We start from the raw sequence: 26,087 nt of genomic DNA, 5'->3' as shown, positions 1-26,087 counted from the left end.
GTACGAGGAGAGGTTTGTGGGGGGTAAATGGAGATAATTAGACACATTTTGAGGCACAGTTGGGGGCTGAGTCATCCAGGGGGAGCTGAGGCCGCTCCTCCATCTTTCCATCTCTTCACATGCATCACGAGATGGGCTGTCGCTGTTTCAATGAAGGCAATGCAAATAGCCCCATGACTCTACACCTGCATCGTCGCGTGGCTGCTGCCATTTGTCTTCCCCCCCCTCCACTAAGTACCATTTGTAACTGAGAAGAATGCCACGGTGATGATAAGATGTTGGCGAGGACAGCCCTCCTCCACTAGGGGCAGTGTGCACTCCTGGGGGATAAAAACGGAGCAAGATTGCTTCTTGAAAAACAAACTCTGAAAGACACCGACGCTGCATTCAGAGGACGCCGTAAACGGCAGCTTCTTGCTTGTAAAACACTTTAAGTCGGCTTTCAGGTGGTGCAAATTACTTTTAAAATAACTTTCCGCTTGGTGTCACCAACAAGAGCAGTGGAGTGTCGAGAAGAGATATACCTCAAATTAATTTCTAATTAAACCAGCAGCCGGCTCTACAAGGCGACTGTGCAGGGATTTGGGGGATTTCTCCTGACTCATGCAAGTCGTCACGCTTAAGCCCACGTGTAAATCTAACGAACACCAAAACTAGGACAACGTGTCTCTTGTTACACTGACAATGAACCCCGGCTTCGTGTTTGACTGATTTCTATATAGCCTGTCTTTGTGAGCTTCAAACATCTTCCCATTTAGTATTGAACACGTTGTTTTGTCGTCTGAATGACATTTGCTATCGCCAAGGCGCCGTGTGGAACGCATTCTGCTACGGGGCTGCAACTCACATTTTTTCTCATTAGTGATTGAAACATTGATTATCTCCACACTTTTGGTAAAATGTCAGAGAAATGGTGTCAAATGCCTTTTTACGTGATCATATTTGAATTACTTTCAAATACAAACAGTCCAAAACACAGAGCTTCCCAGTATACGATGAGAAAAGCACAAAGTCCTCACAACTGAATATATGGAACCACGTCAATTGTTTTCTGACCAACCATCAGTTAACTTTCACATGAAACAGATGAATTAAAACCCACAAATCAGCCTTTTCATATATTTTTCGACTTCTATCCCCGGTGTTGCATCATCGCATGTGACAGAGCTAAGTCTAAACCTGTTCTCAGACGCGTCACAGTAGAAGTTCATGATGAGGCGATGATAAAAACGGAACTCAGCGCTTTTACTGGCGGCGGCTCTGGAGCGCTACAAACACACGGAAGCACTCCTGCTTCCGACAGATATTCCCGCGTGACTTGAACGGAGCTTAACTGTGTTTCTTTCCTTTTCTTCACTTCCCGTCTTGTGTGTGTTATCGTTTCTCGCTGCAGACAGTCACCGTCTGCTCTACCTCTGTGTGTGTGTGTGTGTGTGTGTGTGTGTGTGTGTGTGTGTGTGAGTGTGAGTGTGATGCCGATGATAAATACAGTCTCCGATGTGTTTTGCTTCACATCGACATGTGTTGATTAGGGAAGCAAAAACACAGTTAGCCCACGGTTCAATACGGCTCTTGGGATATGGTGTCAGTTCTGTTTCAGTTTGTGTGCAAGGAGAAAAAAATAGCTGTTTATATGTTCCAAAATTCTTTCTTTATTTTGCTTATGAGCTACGAATTAATTTTTTTTACGTTCCAACACATTCAAGTGTATTGTATAATAACATAAATAAATATGTAAAAACTTTCAAATGCAAAAGCGCTTCTTAGCCTTGATGACTGGTTTAAGATAAAAGGGGGTAAAAAAATAAAAAGTAAATGTACATATTTGAAATAAACAAAGTCGTCATTTTAAATAAAACTACCATTAAACATAAGGTCACCGTTTTAAATATAAATATCTGTACATCAGTAGCCCATATATGACTACATACATACATTTCCTTTCTAACCAACACGCTCTCAATCTGCGTGAAGGATCGTCTGATAGGGTGAATGGCGTCTCCGTGGATGAGCGCTCCATTGACCCTGACCTTTCTTCTTTTCTTTAAAAAAAAAAGAAAAAAACGCAACGGGACATGAACACAAATACTGACATGGACTCTTTATTATGTGGTTATGTTTTTCCCTTTGTCGTAAAAAGGTGCACTACGTTGTCACTATCGTCTCTGGACAGCGTGTGTCGTAACTAATATTGACAAAAACTCGTACGCTTCAACTTAACTCTCAAGAAATTTGTGTTTTTGGCTGCATTATGATTCAATCTTCCCTATTATCCTCATTCTTACTATACTATCTATTCTGTTTTTAGTCCCCCCCCCCTCCTCTGCAACAGTTGAATTTCCTCAGGGCAATCCTGAATGTTTAATTTTTTCCCTCTCATCTCATCTTCCTCCCTTCTTCCCCCCCTCAAAGTATCTGCTGCATTCTCTTACTCTCCCAAGACTCGAGCTGCTGCTTCAGAACCGGCACCTGCTGTGTTCTCAGATCATCGTGATGCTGACTTTCTGCCTGACAAAGCAAGGGGTTTGGGCTGGAAGGCTCAATCACCCTGGGGGGGTTCCGAGTCAGGCTACTTTACTACAGGAAAACAAAACTATATGTGTACGACGACGGCATCTCAACGGGCTCAAGCGGCAATTAACAAAACCTTGTTTGTCTGTTGAAAATGATCAAATAGCGTCTGTGATATCGCAAATATCAGGAGCTGCACATCAAGACTATTTGTACGCCTTGAAAAATTCAACATTAAAGAACAGAAGATTAAACACATTCCACATGAAGAGTGGTGTACTTGTCATGTTAACTGCTACTCAGCCTGGGAGAACTGTTGTGTGATGTCTTGTGTGGCTCCGGGGAAGCTTTGGCAAATCTGAGAAAACAGTCCTGATGATGTCACAGTCATGTCCTCGTGCTCTGAGACATACAATACAGACATGTATATTCAAAGTATTTACTGGTAATTTTGTTCTTGACGAGAGAATCGATCGATGGAGTAGCCTTTTTAAAATATGCGAAAGCAGTTTATTATACCAATGAGTAATACACATTGTGATATAAAGATAATGTCTTAAAAAATAGCTTTGTGTCCTTAATATCATTAATTGACAGTATAAATATTTGATTTAAAAACACAAAAACCTCAAATGATCTAAAAACTGTTTTATGTGCTTCATATCGACCTGAGCCGATAAGCGGCGTCGCTCCAGTTGCCGGGGGTTACGGGCTAAATTACGTGACTCTTGTAGAAAAGTAAATGGCCATCTGCCCCCGAATACTTTCTGGTCAAAACAACCACTTCATTCTGTCATCCGAGAAATGAGACCTGCCTGCTCTCCCAGAACGTCTGCTCGGAGGAACGCAGCACGATCGGGTTGTCATTAAAATAAAAATGGCTTTAATGGAACCAAGAGTACGATATGTATACAAGTACAATACGGTGAGAGGAAATCGAGTTACGTCAATTATTCACGTAATGCTCATTTCTTTTTTCTCCCTCTGGGCCTTCTGGGAAATAGTCATCGCTGTCTGGAATGACGTTGGATGTTCATTAATGTGTGTTTTCTATTCGCGGCAGGTAAGACTTAATTCTCTCTCCGTGTTGTGCTCATTAAACCTGCAGTTTTGTGTCGTTCAGCCCAGGGGAGACAGAAAAAAACCCCAGAATGATTGTTTTCGGAAAACAATTTACAAAAAAGACAGATTGTCCCGATATGAGAGTGAATATTTAGAGGTGATATGTAAAGAACGGCCCCGGGGCTCGTGTTTATCTCGCTCTCTGCACGTTATGTGGCCGCTTATTTTCCATTTAAAAGAAATGAAAGTATTTTCATTCACGCAGTGGGATAAAGCGAACACGTCCTCGTTCTCCTTTCATGCTTATTTGTACAGACTCCTGCTCCCCCCCCCCCCCCCCCCCCAACACTCCATTCCCCTTTCAGAACGAAGCCGAGGAAGTGGTCAGTGGCTTCAGTGGAGGTTTGGGCTCATTAGCCTCCCGGAGACTTTATATTAATGCTCTTTTTCATTGTTCTCCAAGATTATTAAAAGCTACTCTCCTCCAAGCACGTTTCATCTCAGCTTATAATGACATACAGACACGCACACACACACACACACACACACACACACACACACACACACACACACGTGTTGACTTTGCTTTCACATTCACTCAGAGATGAGAGAGAGGCCCAGCTCGGCCGATAAGCCAGATGAAAGCTGTGGAAGAAAGGAGGGAAATGGAGGCTGAAACTGCTCTTGAAGGAAAATGTTAAGATTAGTAATGTGCCTCGGCGAGGTGATTAAGAGCACCCAGGGGTGCCGAGGGTGGCGGGAGGCCAAGGGGTTAGTTTTGTAGGAGCCAGCCGGGATCAAGGCCAGATCCACAGCCCCCCCCTCCCTCTAAACTCCCCAATTCCCCGCCACCCCGACACATTTCCTCAAAGCGCCGGCTCTCCTGGCCCCCGGCTCCCCTCGCCGCGACACACACTCGCAGACACACTCCGCTACACAGGAAGCTGATGGTCATTATCACCCATGAGCGCTCGGCGGGGCTTCGAGGGTCTTTTCTGGTTGGCTCCACGCACCAGTGTCTGAGTGAAGCCTTCTGCTCACGGCTCATCGCCACTCGGTGCTTTCCCGGGGCTTCCCATGATGCCGTTCAGCTCTTGCTGGTGGGATGACGTCTCGGGCAATATGATACGATGGCTTGAATTCATAATGCAAAGTGATGTTAAAGCAAAGTGAACGCGGCCCTTTCATCGTCGCCTGTGTGTGAAGTAGATGCATGCTGAGCTCTATTGAGCACACGGGGGATCGGGCATATGGCGAGACAAGATGTCTCGTGGCGTCATCAGGACGGCACGGACACGCGTGTGTGGACTGGATTCAGGAGAAACTGCCTTATGAACTGGCATAATAAGCCACATCTGTTGGAGTAATATCGTGGTGTCTGATTATTTCAACTTTAATTTGAATTATTTATCTACATGATGCTTTACTGAAGAACTGTGTGTTGTTAAATGTTTTTTTGTTTTTCTTTTCAATCCGCTTTATACTTCCACTCCAAACATATGAAGAGCTTATAAAATTTAGATTTAGATTAGATCCAGATAAGTTGGACCCTGTTAAACAAAAGCTCCTGCACTGAAGACGTGAAGTAAATGATCTGAATAGGCTACTTCCTCCACTGCTGGTTATATATTAGAGCCAGATGAGGGTCTTTCAAGTGTAATATCACCCATATTTTTACAACTGGATGCTACGTAGCTCCTTCACACAAGGAGAGCGTAGTTTCATTTTGCAATAGAATATTCAGAGGAAGCTACATGAATTATTAGACACAAAATGTCATGTTTCATTCCTTCACGACGGGGACATAATGCATGTTTCACTTTGGGTCCTGCCTTAGTGTTTCCTGTGCAGAAGGAGTTATCTGTCTGCCGTGGAGCTGATTCTATGTGAATGCAGAAACTTATTATATTATTATATTTTATTTATATTATATTATATTATATTTTTGTAGCTATTTTTACGGACATATTGACATACTTTAAGACATTAAATCTTCTGCTTTGCGTCATAATAGAACTGTGAATGTCCTGATTTATCATAATAGTTTTCTTTTTTTGGGGGGGGGGGGGGGTTGGTAGAAAGTAATATAATAAAAGCCATCCACATAAGGTCTAGGATCACATCTAATATCTGGCCCCGGACAGTTAGTCCGACCCATAGCATTATCAGCACCACAAAGCCTTCCTCTCCCTGTGTAATTACCTGTATAAGGCTAATGTGTTTCTCCCAGCCGGCAGCTTGATGTAATGTTAACACCGCTCAAGGCGCGACAGCCAATCGGATCCGCCGTTAAGAGGCTGGGTGTTTAATGGGAGGTCACTTGCTGCGTTTTAGCCCACTGACACCGACAACCTGAGCACCAGAAAGTCTTTTCTTCCACTACCTGCAAAGGGCTGGGTGTTGGCAACATGCCCACCGCCTTCCTTTGTCTCCACACACACACACACACACACACACACACATACACATACACACACACACACACACACACACACACACGAGTTAGCTCTGGGGAGATTTCTTCTTCTGTTATTGCCATTCTTAATGTTTTATCGGAAATACTCCTTTAAAGGGCTACTGTGTTTCAGCAGACTAAAATCAACTTTAAATCAGCATTTAATGTTATTAATCCTTTTATTGAATCATCTTCTGCCAGGGAGTCCTGGAAGGACGGGCTACGAAGGAAACCGAGGAGCCCAAAGACACGGATCAGAAAATACAAGAATCAGAGGAGAACGTGTTTAAACGTGTTTAAAAATTGCTTCAGCAGCAATTTCCAAGCTTTCTGGGCCATGAAAGGAAAAGCCACCTGTATAAAAATAAAAAAAATGGCAACAACTGTTAACAGTTTTAGCTATTAAATGGCTATTCATGGCTCGTTTTGGTGCCTCCGGAAGCCCGAAACATAAGCCCACTCGCTTACAGACGGGTAATGTCTGTAAGTGAGTGTGCTATATTCCTATATTGCTATAATGCTCACACTTGACACTGGAACCAAAGATGATGTGACTCGTCGCCTGTCCTGATTGAAGATGACTTTATTTCCTCCAGTTTAAAGCTGTTGGCCCACCATGTTAGAAGGGCGTGTCCCGTGTTATTAAGGCCAGGGGCCAAGTGGTACTAAATGAAGAACAAACTGATGGGGTTGGCTCCGCCGTCCATCCCGGACACTGCTCCCTGTAAAAAAAAAAAAAAAAAAAAAAAAAAATCTTGGCAGCTGTTGGAGTGTGAATGTTAAATAAGAATGAGGAGGGGGCTCAGTGGTCCGGTCCCAGTGATTGATGGAGATCTTATATTATATAAATATTATCTGAGACGCGGCTTAAGTGTCATAATGGATATTACTATGTCATAAACTTTCATCCCTTGTTTAATGCCCCGGAGACGGACATGAAGGCTGCTGCGCATGCTCGCACTTAAGCCCAAGTGAATGGACGCAGCATAAACGTGGACACACACACTCACTCTCTCACACACACACACACACACACACACACTCACTCACACAGGCTCTCGTTAACCTTTACAGGGTCCCAGTTGCTCTCTAACTCAGCCTAGAAGGCCGTGTGGGCTGTGAGCACAGGCTTCTATATTGGCCGCAATTAATATGCAGCACAAATTCCCAGCCCTTGTAATTCTTTACCCGTGCTCTGCAATCTTTTAACTCCTCCCCGGTGACGACCACGAATAAGCACCTCATTTTCGGCTTCTGCTGTCATGTGAAGGAGGTTATCATCTGGGGGGGGCACGGCTGACATTGTCGTCACCGTGGTGGTTTTCTGACGGCCCTTGCGTTGGTGTCGAGGCCGGCCCACTGAACACAAGCGTGCGAGTGGAGCAGGCCCCCAGCTGTGGTAATTAAAGGCCCCACGGCAGAGCCCGTATCTCAGACACATTCGTCTCGCCTCCTCGCTCACAGCTTTTCTTTGGCTCTCCACGCCGGGCTCGGTTGCCCGGGCGAGGGCTGCGATCTGTGAAGCGCCCAAAAATGTTCCTTGCGATGCGGTCTGGGAGGGAAAGAGAGAGTCAAACATGTGGTTTAGTTAAAATGAGTAAGATTCACATAAATCTGCACTTCATTAACACGGTTGTTTCGAAGCTTTTACACGGAACGACGCCGCGTCCTGGCGAGTTTCTCTTGTGAATCTTGAGGCCGTAAATAAAAAAACAAACACGATTCAACAACACAGCACTTCTGTAAACCAGCGTAATGGGATGGCTTGCTTTCCACAGGAAGACACCTGGGAGATCAGAGAGCCAAACGTGAAACAAATGATAATTTTTCAATTTTGCTTTCGGTGTACTGTGAAGAATTCGTTGTGACTGCACAAGTTTTCGACTGCTGTTATTTCTTTTCTTTCTTGTTTCCAACCGAAGCGTGAATTGAAAACAATGTTCCCTCTGGATTGTTTAGATGGTGGATGTAAAATACAGTATTTCCTACTTTCTATGAGTTCTATGGTGTATTTCTGGTGAAATCAGCTGCTTTGTGGTGCGCGCGTCACACCTACCGCTCGTTCATTAGTGAACCGGATGAACGCAGTTCGTATTTTTGTGGAATCGGCAGAATCACCGTGTGTGAAAAGGTTAAAAATGGATGCATTTCCAAACAAACAAGCTGCACAGCTGTGAAGAAGAAATGTAGGAGGAGGTGCCATGTAGCATGAAAAAGTCCACGAGGATTAAACTCTGCCAGATGAGTGCCTATATACGATGCCCTTTATCGTGGTGGTGAGTCGGATTAATAATTAATCGTTATTTAATGGCTGATAGCTTGTTTTTTATTAGTCTCCACAAAGCCGTATTGAAGTAAAGTGATGTTCTTCGTTTAGGAGGCTTTTTTCCGAGCCACCTGGCACTCGCTGGATCACATTCTGATGAAGCCTAATGTTATTTGGCAGTTATTACATCAGCTGCTACAATCCCGTTAGAGTGCATTCGATATATTCCAGTTGTAGAGATTGCATTAGGTCGTCGGACCATCAGTCCATATGACGGTGCCACGCTGTGGTTTAATTCTGGCCACGGCCCCCGAATGGATCTCCTCCGCACGAATCCATGTCTTGAACATTTGTCATTCAGGTTGTGCTTTCCTGGAATCGTACCAGGGGGCTCTTTCATTTTAAACACCTTTCTTTCTGTACGGGACGTAATGGCCGGCTGGCTGACTCGGGCTGACCTTCCCTCCACTTTAAACCTTTTAGCTGCGACCTTTTCCTCCTAGTTCCCTACGTGAATGTTGAAGAGAGCACTTCACCTTGGTGAAAGCTCTACATTTAGCTTTGCTGTCGAAAGACGGGAAAAGATTCCTCATCCTCGTAACAACAGGCCTGTCATTTTGGTTAATGGTACATTTCAGATGCACATGAGCTGTGCTAATGCCTTAATGACTCCTCTTTACTTTTTATATCATGCCACTGCCACACTAACCATCATTCCACCATCTCCTCCTTTTTCAAGTAACACGGGTTCGCTTAAAAGCTCAAGCAGACTAAAAGACCCACGTTTGCTCGCGCAGCAGCTTGATGGAGCGTCGTTTGTTCCTCGTTTAACTTGACGGTTACAGATGTTGCAGCCTTTTAAAAAAAATATAAGGTGCATGAATATTCATTCAGAGGGTAAATGCAATCTATTCATATGCACTTATTGGCTTGAAACCTGCTTCGTGCAGCGCCTTTTTGAATAAAGTGGAGCATTTAGAGGCTTTTTTTTTAAAGAGGATGAACTCTTTCTTTCCTTCCTTTCTTTTTTTCCTCCTTCCTGCTTTTCATCCCAGAAATTGAGGTTTGCTCTAAATAACTGCAGGCGCTATTTCCCCGCGTGCGGGAACTAAGCAGCTCCGAAAAGACTGCTAAAAGATTGAAGAGCAATTATGTCTGCATCTTGGACATTTGGGTAATAATTCTTTATCATAATAATGGACAGCACTCTCCCGGCTAAGCCTCTTATAACGAGTGCTCATTTAAATGTATATGGTGTTGAAGGAAGTGCTGCTTATAATGTGATTTAAAGCCTCTTGTTACTGAACACCACTCTGCTTCCATGTCTTACAGTTCCTCCGCGTGCAGCTGAGTAGTGTCACCTTGTGCTGCTGCTGCTGGTATGATGCTCGACGCATCCTCCCAGCCCAAGTAGGGGTTTGGGGGGGGGGGGTGCGGGGTAAACGATGCTACCGGAAGGAGAGGATCAAGCGTTCCACAGGGCATCTGAATCAAAGCCCTCTCTCGTCTCCTCTGCAGAGTGAGAGGGGAGGCGTGAGCTGTAATTAAGTCGGAGCAAAGACAGTGCTTCTCTCTCTCCGAGGAGCGCTGATCTCGTTCAAAAAGGGGCCTATCATCACCGTGGTTACGGTGGCCTATTATGACTCGAGCATATTGTTTGTCGGTGCAAACGCGGGCGTATCGCTGATTTTCAAGTGCCGTTGTGGAGACAGCTGCTTGCTGATTTCCTTTTAACTTTGTTCGACAGTTTTGCTGGCGGAGTGGCAGCGCGCCCGCATATTCTCCGTACATTAAACTCAGGCGGTGCTCTCTCTCTTTCGCCTGGAGGCTGGATTATTTGGGCCGGATGCAACAAGGTGCTCAGAGCACACATCCTGCTCTATGACTCGATGACATCACACGCTTCCTGCAGTCTATTTCACAGCAAAATTATGTTATTGATTTATTTACTTTCGTTTGTTTTACTTTATTCAGAATCATTCAGTGCACATTTCTACTATTGATTTCCTCCAAACAAAATACAGATTCAAAACATGTAAGCTCATTACAAAGAAATAAAACTAGCAGGGATTTGGACGATCATGATGATTTATTAAAGTGCAAATACAATTTAACATGCTCTCCTCAAAGCTTCTAGACACCATTGGGGGAAAACACATTCATTAACTCGACAGAAAGCAAATAAAAGATAGTTTCCAACAATCACCAACTCTTGGTTCAAAATAACATTTAATAGTCAGATTCAAAATATGGCCACTTACTGGGAATGAGTCACTGAGTGATGAAAGTCGGAAACAAAAACTCAGTGAAGATTTAGCAACTGGATTGCCAATTACCTGTACTGTGTCGAGCTTTTTGACATTGGAACAGTATTTTTAGACGTCAAAGCATCCCTCCCTCCGACTTTGAACTACACGTCTTGGTCCCCATTGCTTAATGAGTCAATTTGAGTGCTCCTTATCACAAATAATAGTTTTTGTTGTGCAAAACAGAAATAATTGTTTTTTGTTGTGCAAAACTTTGTATTAGCTGATACAAAGTTTTGCACAACAAAAAACAATTATTTCTGTTTTGCACAACAATATATATATATATATATATATATATATATATATATATATATATATATATAACCATATATATATATATATATATAAAACACTCGTGATTATCATATGATGTATACGTTGCGCCACTCATAACTTGGCTTTCTATTATATTGTATTCTATTGTATGTGATGGGTGTATTGCTTCCCTTTTTGATTTATTTGAGTGTTGCTATATTGTACATATACATCATATGATAATCACGAGTGTTTTTTAAAACTTTGTTGCCATCTGTTGATGGTTTGGGTCATGTGACCGAAGGTATATGAACACACCCAGCAACGCCAGAGGCGAGCCTGACGACGCTGAAAGCGAAACGCGTTGTTCATAATAAAAGTATATCAGCAGAGTCTGATCAGTGTGCGGTGGCCGTCTTTTTCTATTGATTTTACGCACTCCTGCTACCCACCTGCACCTGAGGAACTGTGGCTGTGCAGGGAGATTTGCTTTTCTTCAATATATATGGTTATATATATATATATTGGATATTTTTACCTCTCAAACATACTAATCTTTCCTAAAACAAATCAGTATCGCAGCAGCCTGCTCTGTTTGTATACACTGGAAGGTAGGCTACAGTGTGCAGTCTAGCCATGTGCCTGTTTGGATGCGGACGGCAGGGAGGCTGTGTAGTCAGAGCTTTAATGGAGGTCAGGGCCCCGCAGCTGCCAGGAGCACCCAAGGGACGCGCTGCAGCGGCAGTGTTGGGGCCTGTGGCGCTCTGAGGGGAGGAAGGCTTGTCATCTGAACCCCCTGCATGTAATCGCTTGTTATTCTGGCCACGTTCCCCTCCCTGGAGTCATTTTTTTTTGTGAACAATATGTAAAATAAATGATTAAAAAAACGTACAATGGCTTACTGAGAATTCTGTTCTTGTGGCTGACCACCCGGGGTGAATACCAGGAACGCGTGCATAACTTTTCCTGCACCCAACAGGAAGGAGAACGCTGTAGATTCCACATTTGCGGGTTTCACATGACTGAGTTCAGTCTGCTCCGAGCCATTCTGAGCATTTCTTTTTGTAGTTTTACCATTTGATTGTATGGAAATTGACAGAAAAGCCGCCGGGCCGTTGGTTGTCGTGACATCATGCGCTCAGACCCGTCGTGTAAATCTATGTGTGTCATCGCCGTGACTGCAAATACCATCCAGCAGAGAGACGCGGGGCTGTTCTTTCGAGGCGGCCATATTTTCAGTGTTTAGAATGGGATGTGTTTGATTTTTAAGTGGCCTGCCATCCTCTCAGGAAATCACATTTTTTAAGACCAGTCATTAATGTGTCGCTTCTCATCGGCACGGGTGAATTTAAGCGTGGCGACGGTAATCATTTCTAATAAGAATGCATCACCACCAAACAGAGGCATAAAGCTTTCAACTGATGCATTTAGGTCAGTCCTGACGTGAATATTCCTCTGTTGCAGGGGACAATAAAGAATTGACATAACCACTTTAAGTGGCTTTCCACATGAAGGGAAAAATTGTCTCCTCCAGCACTCTTGATTACATTTTCATATGAAACAGGAGTCTGAGCATAGCTGTCATTTTCATCTCCATCAACGAAGAGGCTCAGTGCTGTAACGCAGGTGGTGGTGGTGGTGGGGGGGGGGGGGCGACTTGTCTTCTTAATTAGGGTGATTTGAGTGTCATTGAAAAAGGTCTGTTTTTTTATTCATCAACCTCTATTCATGCTCCCCTCTCCCCTGACATTTTAACAATAGCTCCGATTGCGGGAGATGGAGTCCTGTCAGTGATGTCTCCGTGGAGGGAGGGGAGGGGGGGGGATTAAATAAGGGAATGAAAGCTTTGCCTCATGGAAACTGCCTGCCTTGTCTGCAGCAGTGCTATCTTGTTTTTCTTTTCTTTTTTACCTTAATAAACTGCCGTCAGACGATTTAGACACGTCTCCACCCTGACAGAGGGCGAACCCTTTCTCCTCTCCAGCTATCGGATTTCCGATCTCGATCGCAGGTTTATCACACAGCCACCCCTTTAATCTCGCCGTACACGGACCGCTTCATCCGTGCTGCGCTGTCGGGTCGGGTTACTGATACTTTGGGAACCAAAACTGTGGAAACACACAGATTTGTCAGTGTTTTTCTAAAGAGGAAACCAGTTCAATTTAAAGCCCATTAGGTAATCAACGACCTTTATCGACCTCTTGAACTGTGGCACATTCCTATCCGGTTCTTCGGTGCAACTCATTTAGCTGCAGGTACACCGGGCTTACTCTGTGCTACGGGGCAGTTAAAATCTATTACCTCCTTAAAGATACTCAAAGATGTTAAAGAGTGTTATTGGCCTCTCAAACAGTCACCTTGGCCGGCCCACACTGCTGGGATTTTCCTGACTTGCAGTTAGGGACTGAAACCATCACGGACTAGTAATGAAACAATTTCACACTACAGCATACGCCCTGCGGTCCCAATCTCACCCGCCGCTCCTTACCCCAGCATGCCGCGTGTAGTTATTCTTCATTCCGCCGTCACGTTGGGCGGTGAATCAGAAGGGTTTGGCCGAGATGGTACGAGAACGCGACAGTAGGAGGTGGAAGAGCGGGACAGGATGAAGAAAAAAAGGTTGTGCATGCAAACATGGCTGCGGCATAGGAGGAGACATAGTTCATCCTCATTAATGGAGACGTATGACCAGGTGTGTCCCAGGTTGGACAGACGTGGAGCCATTACCAGACCATTTACTCTACATTTACTGTCTTGTAAAGGTCACAAGAGCGCGGCGGTTCAGCCCATCAGTCCTAACATGCTCCGACATCTCCAGTCAAATCTCCATATCATGATGCATGATGATGAACGATCGCAGCTGGAGCTCCGCCAAGTACGCTTTTTGATCGATCTCCCCTCACGTAAGGCGGCGGGTTGACTCACGCCGTCCCAATAAGATCAACCGCTGCGTTCTGTGTACGTTTTCACTTAGTGACCGTCGGCGCCGTATGACAGACGGCCGTGAATTTAAAAGGAGGAGGCGCTGCTTCACCCGCCGTATGCACATCAGCACGACTTCACTGGATGCCCTTGTTGCACTGGTGAGACTCTCGTTATGCACGGCCGTCATCAAACACTGTGGCTGCCACGTACAGCACTCGCATCATCATGCATTCACCACATGTAGTTACACAGCGTCGCTGGGAGGGATCAATCACTTCAAACAATGATCTCGTATGAGAAGCCTTGAATTTATTTATTTTTTGTTTGGGTAAAACACAGAGGAAAATAAATGATCAATAATTTCTGTCCATAAATCAATTTAAATGATGTGAAACAATTTCACATAATTAGATTGTTATATTTGGTTTATGTGTACAAAACAACTCAAGCAGTAACATTTGCTATGACCTAATAAAACACCTGAACAAATAATGTTTTGGCATTTTATTCTCAGTCGGCTCACCGTTTTATGTCTGAAATGCACGTATTCTCCCAGCATTTTCTGTTTTTATGAATACCAGTTATGAAACAGGAGAGTTACAAGTCATGGATGTAAAAATCAGAAATGTCTAACATATTCACCAGATGTGCCGTACAAATGTTTTGATATGATGAAGTAAATGAACTTTGTCCGACCTCAGGATCCACACTGTGGATTTGTCGGGCGAAGTAAACAGAACTTTTTGTTTGTTTACAAGAAAACTCCACAGGGCAGCTTTCATGTGGCGTACACATGGTTTTTGTGTGTATGCATAATTTATACATCTGGCTTTTGGTGTGTGTTTTTCATTCCTAGTTTAATGACGATCTCAATGCTGATTCAAGTTTAAAAGAATACATTCGCCCAATGTGTTTACGCATTAAAACCGAATATTGGCTCACTGACTTTGCTCTGAGGACGACTTGTTGCCTTTGGGGGTCGAACACTAGGAGTGTTGTTTTTCTTCAATACAACTACTCCACTCTTTTACCAATTCCTCTTCTTCACCCGACTCCCTCCCCTCACATTCCTCCTCCTCCTCCTCCTCCGTGCGGCTTCTGAAGAAGCAGTGGCTGTTATTAATGGTCCATGTAGAAGTGGTGTTGTGATTATTCCTCTGCTGGCTCACTATTGATGAGCTGTACACAGCTGCGTCCCCCCTCCTCCGTCTCCCCCTCCCTCCCTCCCTCCCAAACCCCATCCATAAGCAAACTTGTCTTGCCTGCACACGCTCAAATGCAAATCACGCCGTGGCGGCGGCGGCGGCGGAGCTTTATCTCAACCCAAACAAGAGCAGCGGCAGAACATCCTGGATCCTCGGTCCCAACAGAGCTGCTGCAGCTTCTGAGCGGCTCTGATTAAAAGGAGCGCCAGCCGAGCTCTGCTGCCGGTTACACAATGTTAGGTGGTTTGCCCTGCGGAATATTCTTTAACGCGATGGGAAATAAGCTTAACAGATAGAGCTGGCTTATCGGCACAGGGTGCGATTTTTGGTTGGGTTTCACCCAGTCAAGTTTAGGTTTTACATAAGGAAAGATTATAGTGACAAGGTGTGTGTGTGTGTGTGTGTGTGTGTGTGTGTGTGTGTGTGTGTGTGTAGTAACTCTCATGCAGTAGAAGTGATTTAACGGTTTTTCTTTTTTTCAAAGTGCAAGGCGCTCGTTCAGTGTAAGTTTCAGCAGCTTTTTTTTCTTTATGTTTTTCAAATGAGCAGTGAAAGGCAATCTCTCAGACTGGCAGCCAACCATATAGCTGGGATTTCTATCTGTGAGAATGAGCCGCCGCTCTGCCCTGCATTAAGTTATCCCCGTGAGAGTTATCGCACATGAGTTTCTTTGTTAAATCTCTACTCCGCATTGATAATTTAAGCCAAGAACTGATCAATAGAAACTCATGCTCATCTCCGACTTATTTGATTACCTCTCTGTGTTTTATACTGTATAGAGAAGAGAAATCCGATTGCTACATATCCTCCTGCCATACTGTGATTTGTTTTCATTATGGACGCCCCTCTTTGGCTTTGCTCTTTCTCTCTCGTTCTTCTGCTTGAGGGCTCTTCTGTCTCGCCCCTCTAATTCATTACAGATGAATTCTAGGTGAGACGCTTGTGTTTTCCTCCCTCATCATCACACAATATGTGTATGTGATGTGTGTGTCTATATATATACATAGAGAGAGAGAGAGAGAGAGAGAGAGAGAGAGAGAGAGAGAGAGAAGACTTCATCATTATAGTATAACACCAAGTCAGTTAATCTTCAGGGAGACCTCCATGTCATAGCCGGGATCAAATCGTCAGGGCCCTGGGTTCTTCCTGGTGCAGTGGGCCTGTGGGGTCCATCACAAGCGCTTCAAGCTGGTCTTCACATTCTCCCATTAATCTCCCTCCAGGGCCTCTTCCGGCTCCGTCACAACCACTTGTGCAGAGTGAGAGTTTTGCTCGTCCCACTACTTTCTCACTTTTATCCTACACATGCCACTCATAGGATTCAATTAACTGCAAGGTATTAGACTCCTAGTCTTGAGGGCCGATGCACCCAGAATACAAACTTATGTTCTCACTTGCATCTTGTGCTATCCAGATTATTTTGTTTTATTTGGCCAGTATTTCTATGGTCAGTTAGATTTGTGTTCTTGGGGTCGTCCTGTTGCCCTAGAGGTCGAAGGTGAATACGTACGTACTACATACTTACGTAATTGCAGCGTCCCCGGTTTGATTACAGTTTTTATATCATACCCAATATCCTTCCCTCATTTCCATCTGGCTCTAAATTGCCCTTTTGAAATGTTATCAAAGCATTAAATGTTGTTGCTATCACTACCAAAGTACTTCAGATGCTGCAGAATGGAGCATTTGTTGCTTTTTCTCAAGGTGATTTTGGGACTAAGGCTAATGTCAAGCTGCTGAAATGCTCATATTCAATACGTCTAATTCATAAGCCTAGTGATCCTTTTTTATGTCTTATTACCAACACATCCTATGAAAAGACCAAACTAAACAATGGATGCATCCACAAATGAATATTTTATGTGTGTCAAAGCATGAAATGTCTTATTCCTATTAGGCAGAGAGCTCCATTGTTGTCCAAAATAAACCACATAAATGAGTCATGCTGTTGCACTGACATGTTCCTTTATTAACATGAATAAACACTTTTGAATTAATCCCACGTACGCCGTCATACGCTGCCCAAACACTCAACAGAGCATTAAATGTGGATTAATCCACTGCTGAAAATAGCACTGGATTAATTTTGAATACATTTATGCAATGAACTACATTGTCCAGCTGTTATTGGAAATGAATGAGCCTTTTTTTTTAAAGAATTTACACATATGGGACTTGTATTCAGTTCTTCAGTATGGGTTAAATCTGACAATTTTGAATAATTAAAAAAAAAAAGTCAAATGACTAATATTGGGTTTTCCCCTCAGAGTTCTGAAATACCACAGGGAAGCCTCAGAAACAGTATTTAGACCGTCACTGAAAGCCGTATTAATGAGATTCTTAGCTGCCTCACGCAGGCTTTGCCGGCTGTTGAGTAAAATCCTTCGACAACAGACGGAGGATTTCTCTGATCAGCGGTCTCGTGTAAAATTAGCTGCGAGGAAAAAAATACATTCTGTTGCTTGCTTTTGTGAAATCCGATGAAATGCTGCGAAGGATTTTAGATCGGCAGAATCTGGAAGGAAGTTAATGCAGCGTCTCATTATCAATGACTTTTTTCTTTCTTTGCCAGAAAGAAGAGAGAATGTGGTGTAGTTGAGACGCGAGGACGAGCACGACGTAGATACGGCGTCCCGGGCCCGGTATCTGACGACAAGCTCGGGTCTTGTTTGGCAAATTACCCATCCTACCTTTCAAAGAGAGAGATGCCTCGTTGTTGCACCTTTATTTATTCCTCCCCTTTGTTCTCTTCCCGAGGAACTTGTCAGCCGTGACAGTGGCTCACTAAAGTTATCTCGGGGCCCCGTCGTCCTCGTCTCAAGGTGTTATTGGCGCTCTGCATGGCGGTGCATTGCTCGGGGACTGTGGCGGAACAGCGCCGCGTTATCGCCCCCGATAAGCAATTAGCATTCTCAAAGCCGCTTTCTCTCACATTCAACTTATTATGATGTGGACATTTTGAGCAATCTCAGTCCCTCGTTGGCCGGAGTCCCTGTTGCTGCGATGAACACTAATTTGTTTCCAGTCGTTACGGTGTTAGCCTGTGTGACACTGACGGATTCATTATGATCTCATTCATTTTTAAGTAAACATCAAAACGACACACATTCGTAGAAATGCACACACACACACACACACACACACACACACACACACACAGATCAGTAGAAACTCGTGGCTTTTCTAATTACATGGGCTTCGCCCTCCTGCTGCCAGAGAAGCTCATTTGGGCAATGAGAGGAACGTACTCGCTAAAAGCAAAAGGAGGCTGGGAAGGATGAGTCTAATGAGGGGAATCAGTGGGACGTGTCTGATGGTGACATTTCTTCCCGGAGCTGGAGGGCTCTCCATGAAAAGGCAGGCCTTCACCGTGGGGCCCTGCTCCAGCACTCAGCCCTCTCATCCTCCAGATAACCGGGCACGGCGCGGCACAACCAGCAGCCCCTCACACAGGAGGCAATTAAAACTCTGATCTGCTTACACACCCGGAAAACACTCGCTGGGCTGCAGGCGGAGGGGAAGAGGGCCGGGGCGGTGGAGACGCTCGGTGGGGGGGTGATACACGTTTGTCAACAGGAAGGGCAAAATCAGAGGTCCAGAATTAGAAGTCTTATTGCAACATAAAATATTTAGAAAGATATGCTAAGAAAACTGAAGCGGCTTCTTAACAATAAGAGCAATATTGGGGGAGTCGGCCAAACGAGATGCTGTTAAGTGGAAGCTGGCACGGAGTCAGCGTGGCTCTTTAAGACCGGCAACACTGCTGCCAAGCCTCAATGCGATCCATTGGTGAACGCGGTCCTGGGACCTCAGTGGGCTCCAGGAGTGAGTTTAGTGTGAGCTAAAGCAATAACGCTGCTGCTTAAACTCTTAATGTGATTTATTACCACTCGGATTTAGTAGCTGTTGCTCCGCCCATCGGTTCTTTTGATTCTCATTTGTCATAGTAATCATGAACGAAGGTTTTGAGATCTTGGAAGGTGGAGTTTTAGCCAAACCGACTTCCAATTTATTCAGAGGCAAAACGGAATAATGACACGTGCTGTATCACCGGGAAACCTTGAACCAGGAAGTCAGGGTGTAAGCAGTGTTGGAAAAGACAGTTTGGGTTGTAATTTTACCTTTAGCCTTTGGTTTCTTTCCCAAATAGCTTTGGTTAACCAGGAGATTTCCTTAAAACCTGTATCATCGTCTCACTGCATTGAAATATGTCCAATCAGCGATAATATTTGAAGTGATATTGACATATTTGATCAATGAGCACCTTCCTATTGATCGTCAAACGCTCTCCCTCCCAAAACCTTGTTTTGCCTGCTGGATAAATCTAACTAACCTGATCGAATCAGAATTTTGACTTCCTCGCATCAGCAGAGCACTCCTGTTTCTGTATCGTTCCCCAAATTAATCAGGAAAACCACAGGTGTGGAACTAATGACATCAATGGCGTTCTGGTCCCACAACAGGTGATGTTATCAGTTACAGCTTTTGACGTGTCGTAAAGAAAGACGAGAAATGTCTCTACATCGTTTGCTCCCTGGTCATGTGCATAGCCTCCATTAATAGGGGTTAATAGAAATATAACACATTCATTCATAATCAATTCATTATTTTGCGAGCACATTCTCAGCCTCTGACCTTTCCCCCGTTTTATATCACTATCAAATAAATATTTTGTTCTTTTGGGACTGTTATGTGGACAAGACGAGCTATTTGAAGGGGTGCTCTTGGAAATTGTGACGCATTTAGGGAATAAAAGTGTCAAAAAAAGATCAATCACTGAAGAAAATAACCGTTGGCTACGGCTCTAAAAGGTAAATTGTGTCTAAACTGCCCGTACGAATGGGGAAACATCGCTCTGTGAAGTAGAGCATTAGGCACACGCACACATGCATGACCACACATTGGTCCAGACTACTCGTTTTTAGATTTCCTGCAGTACGCCTGTTTTTTCTGACCAATTAAACAGGAACACACCATTTTTGTCCCTCTGGTTTGACGACCAGCTTTCAAAGCCTGTTGCTTGTGCTGTAATGGCAGAATAGTGAATGAAGCCATTAGAGGCCCGGCGGGGTTGGGTCACCTTCACAGGCTAAGAGCCGGGCCATTGTTGTCCTCCCATCAACTAAAGAACCCGCTGCCCGTCATTTTCTGGCCATTTCGGTGAACCTGTGGCTGTTGTCATTTTCTCACCACAGGGCTAATTGCACCAAATGGTTTATTCGAGGGAAAAGATGAGATTGGCAGTCGGCGCTGACCGCCTGGTGCCAACCATTAGCTTTGCAAAGATTCTTGGTGTGTAACACATTTACAGTGAGCCTGTGGTGATGTAACTGAGCAATCGTTTCTAGACTACAATTTTGTCCGTGGTAGCGAAGAAAGTTTACTAACGGCCTCAAGTTTCTTATCTTAATCTGTTTTCTCCTCTAACACCTTTTGTTTCTCCCGTCCCTGTAGCCGGCTGTACCTTTGATGAGGACTCGGACCCCGGCTTGTGCGAGTACCGACAGGGACAAGATGATGACTTTGACTGGCAGCTGATCAGGACCTATAACTGGCCACACCCGACCCCAGATCTGCTACGAGGTAGGCTCCTAACGGTCCACAACGCACCACGTGGTCATCTTGTAGCATCAACTTCATGTTCAGAGACTGTAAAAGCTCATGCAGGACTTTACTGCAGTCGTGTATTAGAGAGTAAAGAGTTTATTCAACTTGCCAAATGAAGTTTCTAAATCAACATGATTAGCATATATGCAGACTTCCCAGCAGGCATTGTCTGAAAAGTGAAAACTCTCCAGAGGACCCTCTGTTTTATCGCTTGGAGAAGACACATATGATGGTGTCCTGCTGCGTATGTTAATTAATATCTCAGGTTCCTACAGCAGGTGTTTGGGAACCTACTGTATATTTAGTAAAAGCAAACATGAAGCAAAGAAGCTCCACGTCCAGAAATAGTTGCAATGACACACACACACACACAGGATAACCCACCAGGTTTTATGTGCCGTGCTGTTCCTCGGATGGTTCATGAGGTGGGCTCAGATGTTCAGAATAAAACAATGACGCGTTTAATGAAAATACATTTTCTCTAATATACCTCCAGAGCATTTTGTTTGAATGGCTTTGAATGGAGGGTCCAAAGGAAAGGAGGGACAGTTGTGCATAAACAGTGCCAGTGTTGTGAAAGTTACATCCAAAAGTTAGATGATTTAAAAAGCCTAATAACATTGGCTGAACCTCTAAAGTTTGGGTGATTTTCAATTGGAGTGCGGCCCTTATCTTTTAATTTGGATTATCCCCAACACTGGTCACTTCACAGACTCACACTGTCCCGAATTACAGAGAATGTGAATCCATTTTCAAGTATTAAAATAGTAATTTTCGTTAAAGCAGAATCGCAGTTTAACAAAAATACTATGGGCCCTAGTTTCGTAGACCAGGTGCAGTCAGAACTTGCACTGAGGTTCAGTGCAAGTTCCGTCACTTGACAACCCGATGACAGAAGCAGCGCCGCCGCTCAAACCACGCGCATCACGCGCTGTGCGTGCATCTCATAATAATAACAATGCCGATATTATATCACTATAGAAATTGTAGGCACTTTTAAGGCATGTATATCACAAAACAGGGTCAGGGTGCACAGCTCATCATCTGCGCTCCACAGCTGCACCGGATTCCCCGTCCAACACCAGAACGGCGGGACACCGGGACCTCGCATGCCGCTCAGACCAGCTGCAGCCCCAACTCCGGTTCCAGCTCGCGGCAAAGTTGCGCGTTTCTCCATACTGCGGAGGCGCGAGACCAGGCACGAGCTGCTGTATTTTTTTTTTTACGATTTTTTCAGGCATAGACGCATTTTATTAGCAGTGTATAGATATGAAAAACAGGAGAGAGAGAGGGAGATGTTTTGGTCCGAGAGGCTGAGTTTCCGTTATGCGTGCCATCCACCTTTGATCTGACGTCAGTGACGGGACAATCTATATAGATATAAATTCACGTGTTGTGTCAGCTTGGTGCAGCGAAAGTTTCGTGGCAAAAAGCCTCGCCGAGACTTCGCCGAAAGCCCGCCAGCTCCAACCTAGTCTACTCTTGGCGCAAGGTGCAAATAAAGTGCATTCATTCAAGGCGAATTACAGCTGGCGGAGTGGAAGTTTGGCTGACCACAGATATCCAGATATATCCGGATACGGTCTCAACCCATGCTGATTGCAGTCCACCTCTTCCTCCTCCTCCTGATTTTGCCTCCTGACTCACTTTTGATTTAGAAGCAGTAAACTCCGAGTGTCGCTAAACAGGAAAAGAACACATTAAATTGGCCAAGCAGAGACGAGCCATGGTCACTATTGGGCGTGTTGCCTCAGGGAGGCTTCGAACTTCATCACCTCGTGCCAAGCAAATAAATAGTGGTTTTACATGCAAACTACAAGTTTGACTATGTGGTCTTTCAGTACTAAGACTATGTTCACTATCTTCCCTTTAAATATGGCGCGAGCAACAACACCCAATTGATTCCTGTATTTTTGCCGCTTTATCGTGAGCTGTTTTCGGGTGAAAGAATCACCCAAGATGCCCTTTGGGGGAAAGGATAGAGAAGTCGAGCGGAACCTTAAATGAGTTACGTAGCCTTTCTGTCTGTCTCTCAGTCTAATATCCCATCTGAAAGCTGCACCAATCAATACTTTACATGGATAATGGATCCAGTGAATTTGTGTTTTGGATTTTAAAAAGGTCTCTCATATGTGATCTCATTACCACCCAACACTGCGGTCGCCCACAGCTCTATGGAGGGATCCAGCCTGTTTTATCTCATTGTTTGAGTCATGTAACTAGGTAGTGAACACAGTGGAACATTTAGCAGACATTTCCACGGAAGAGTTGATGGTTTTGGTGTTTTCGTACATATTATCAGCCAGGCATCACACATGCAGATGTGCACAATGCTACAAAACCACATTAAGATTAAGGTTATTATGGTTATTATGGTTTATGTTAAATAATGACGTAGCAATGCAACGTAACAATGCAACTACCATAACAGCCGTAATTAAACAGTAATTGCCCTCAGCAGGCTAGCGTCCATAGTGCATCAACTTTGCATAGCAAATCCGTTTTTACACAGGACAGGAGTAGCGGTCTTCTGGGTGAAAGTTTGGATTTTTACAGTAAGTGCAGTACGACGGCATATTAGGGTCACTGTTGGAAAAAAAAGGTTGTTAGCATCGCAATTAAGTAGCAAATCTACGACTTTTAGGGTTATTCTTGCCAGTAATCACTTGCGTGTCTTGAAGACAGTGTGAACATGCTTTATTTCCACTCCTGTTGAATGTTAATGGATGATGAGATGGTCTTATAGCGATTCCTCAGTGATTCATGCCAAACAATCTCATTACCGCAGACCCCGTTCCAATCATCAACCCACTGACAGCTTGTTTTTCCACATGCAGCCCCTTGCTGCTTTTCCTTTAATGCTCGCCGTGCAGCTACACAGGTGGCCTGCTTCCAATATGCGCTGACATTTGACATATATGTTTATTTAAACGGCTGCTATTTTAGTATTTTTTTCTCGGGAAATGCTTTGCAAGTCCACATCAGAGGAAAAAACTTGTGAAGTGTGACTAGCGCTGGTCATAGGTTGCCTGTTGGGGTAAATAGTGGCAATTTGTCGAAGGAGCCGGCGGACGTCCAGGATTTCATAATCCATCCGCAGTTACAGAGGCTTTGTTCCGCCGTACCAGGCGCAGCTCCCCCGAGGCATGCTGGGTACGTGAAGGAACTTCCCGGGATCGGCGGAGTCTAGCACGGGTCAATGCTGATTACACTTCCTGGTGTTCCTCAGGGGCCGGCAGCGCCACAATCATCTACTTTTCATTCCATTAGAGATGGTTAATTTCAGATGAGATGGGCACGTGCTTTGGATGACTTGGATGTTCCTCTCCGATGCTGCTGGATAAGACATGGAGGTATGACACACGGCAGCGTGGGTTCTCATCATTAGAGGAACCTGCTGTGAGCCAGCTTATACATAAACCATAGGCTGCATGAGGGAGTAGTAGCGAGTGCTGCACACATCCCCCTCCTACGCAGGTCTCAGGCATCAACAGCCACCTGCATAGTCTTCACTCTAATGACATATCATTAATATATCATTATGCTATATACTATATATCATAATATATCAATACCAAGACATTCCCTTTATAGTAGACTCTTGGGGAAAGTCAAGCTGGAACGGCATTTCAAGGCTCTCTGGCTTCCGTCCAGCGACGTATTTCTGAAACGGGATCAGCAGGTGGGACAAAATGTTGGGAGGAGTTTAATTTGATCGTTCAAATGATTAGCTCATGACCTTCTCCAGCTCTGTGCAGCGCCAACGTTGCAGATTGATTGATGGATAGATGTCATATTATTTGTTTTATTTTATTTTCCAGTAAGAAAAATATTGGATTTTGATCTAAAAATGCGAAGAAATTGATTTTTTGGTAATTGTTTTTGGCATATGTTGTTAGGTAGGTGCACAATATGACCCGGGATGTGATCGAAAAGGGTTAAAGAGGCAATTTTGATTTCATCTCAATTTTAAAAGCGGTTGGGTTGGGCTATAGTGACCACTAATCATCATCATCATCATACTATGATGGATGTCATTATTATAGTATATCACTCAATGAGCCATTTTTCTCCATTTAGTGATTACTTTTGGACCATTATAATAGTAATACTTTGACTTTTTTTCAATGCAGGACGTTTAATTGTTTTCGAGTATCTCTGCAGTGTTGTATTGCTATTTTAACTAAAACATGTACTTCTTCCACCAGTAAACAACCAGGACATAGTCCCACCCATTGGTGTGGGCGGCACTTGAGTGAAATACTCTGGTGACAAACCGGAGCGTTACTACCTGCATTTTGCAGCGTTAATTGAGACACCACACAGGTGGTTGCTTCACGTCGTGCTGATTTGGAGGAGAGATGAAAAATTCTAACTGAAGCATGATTGATGCAAGTATATTTCCCCAATGCAGGATTTATACCAACTGAGATATTCTGCCTTATTGCCCAGTCCTACTTTACAATATTAAATATGAAATAAGGACATAGATTCTCATCTGTATTGCATTAATATGGAGTCCACTGAGGAACTACAACCTGCCTCCCAAAGTATGTAGTTTTCTTTTTTCAACACTGCATCAAGGCGTAACGCAGGGAACTATAATTGATGTATTTGGACGTGAACACACGGCCTCTGTCAGAGTGGGAATGTGAACGTCAGCTTTATCCGCCATGTTTTCACACTGCAATGAAAGCTGACCCGTCCATCCATCCCTCCGGTTTAACCAGCAGCTCGGGAAGAATATGCAAGGTCAGAGTTACACAGGAGGACCTCTGAAGCAACGTGTATATATATCAGAATATATATGGTGCTACCTTGAATTCTTCCAGGGGGCTTTAAATTCTTTCAGAGACGCTAAAGAGACTGCAATTGAGACACCAACTTAGTTTATTGGGCACCAGCAGTTCAATAATATTGATTTGTGCTCACCAGCCAGTGGAATACCAATGACATGAAACATTGCAGCTAAAAGAGAACATGTTACGCCCTTCAGCTTTTGCAGTTTTTTTGTCTCTCTCTCTCTCCCTCTCTCTCTCTCTCTCTCTCTCCCTACCCCTACAACAGTGTTCCTTCTGATTCTCTGTCTGCTTGTCGGCATTGTGATGCAGGATGTGAGAGTGTCTGGGGCTATGTGGGAAGGCAGACATGATTGTTGTGCATGATGTACAGGGTGCTCTTTTTAATAGTAAAATTGAGCAGGTTTCTGCTGTGCCGGATCAAGACCAAGCAGACTCGGAGGCCCTTGAAGGAGATTTTATTGGAGTTGAATTAAATCTACTCCGCAGAGGACAACTAAAAAAAAAATGGACCACGTTGAGGTCGATATCCCCACGGGGCCCGTTTGAGCGATGGCAACTTCGAGAAGGGTTGATCTAGATTAAATTCTCAAATGTTGTCCTGCATTAAACAAAAAAAAAATGTAAAATGTCTCTAAGAAAAGCAACGAAAACTGCGATGTCAGTTAAACTAACTAGAGGAGGCAGAATGAC

General features: G+C 44.1%; 1 protein-coding gene across 7 annotated transcripts in view; it reads left to right on the top strand.

Annotated features, from left to right (window-relative positions):
- Positions 1-26,087, top strand: part of ptprua (protein tyrosine phosphatase receptor type Ua) — a 164,703-nt gene that overhangs the window by 25,764 nt on the left and 112,852 nt on the right. For all 7 annotated transcript variants that reach the window (XM_084032201.1, XM_084032203.1, XM_084032204.1 and 4 more), the window contains exon 2: positions 20,443-20,571. In XM_084032201.1, the coding sequence (XP_083888327.1) occupies positions 20,443-20,571 (129 nt within the window). The remainder of the gene's footprint in view (positions 1-20,442; positions 20,572-26,087) is intronic.

Source organism: Eutrigla gurnardus (genome assembly GCF_963514095.1).
Source record: "Eutrigla gurnardus genome assembly, chromosome: 17".
NCBI lineage: Eukaryota > Metazoa > Chordata > Actinopteri > Perciformes > Triglidae > Eutrigla > Eutrigla gurnardus.
The sequence above is the reverse complement of the archived record's forward strand: the minus strand, read 5'-3'. Positions and strand labels throughout refer to the sequence as shown.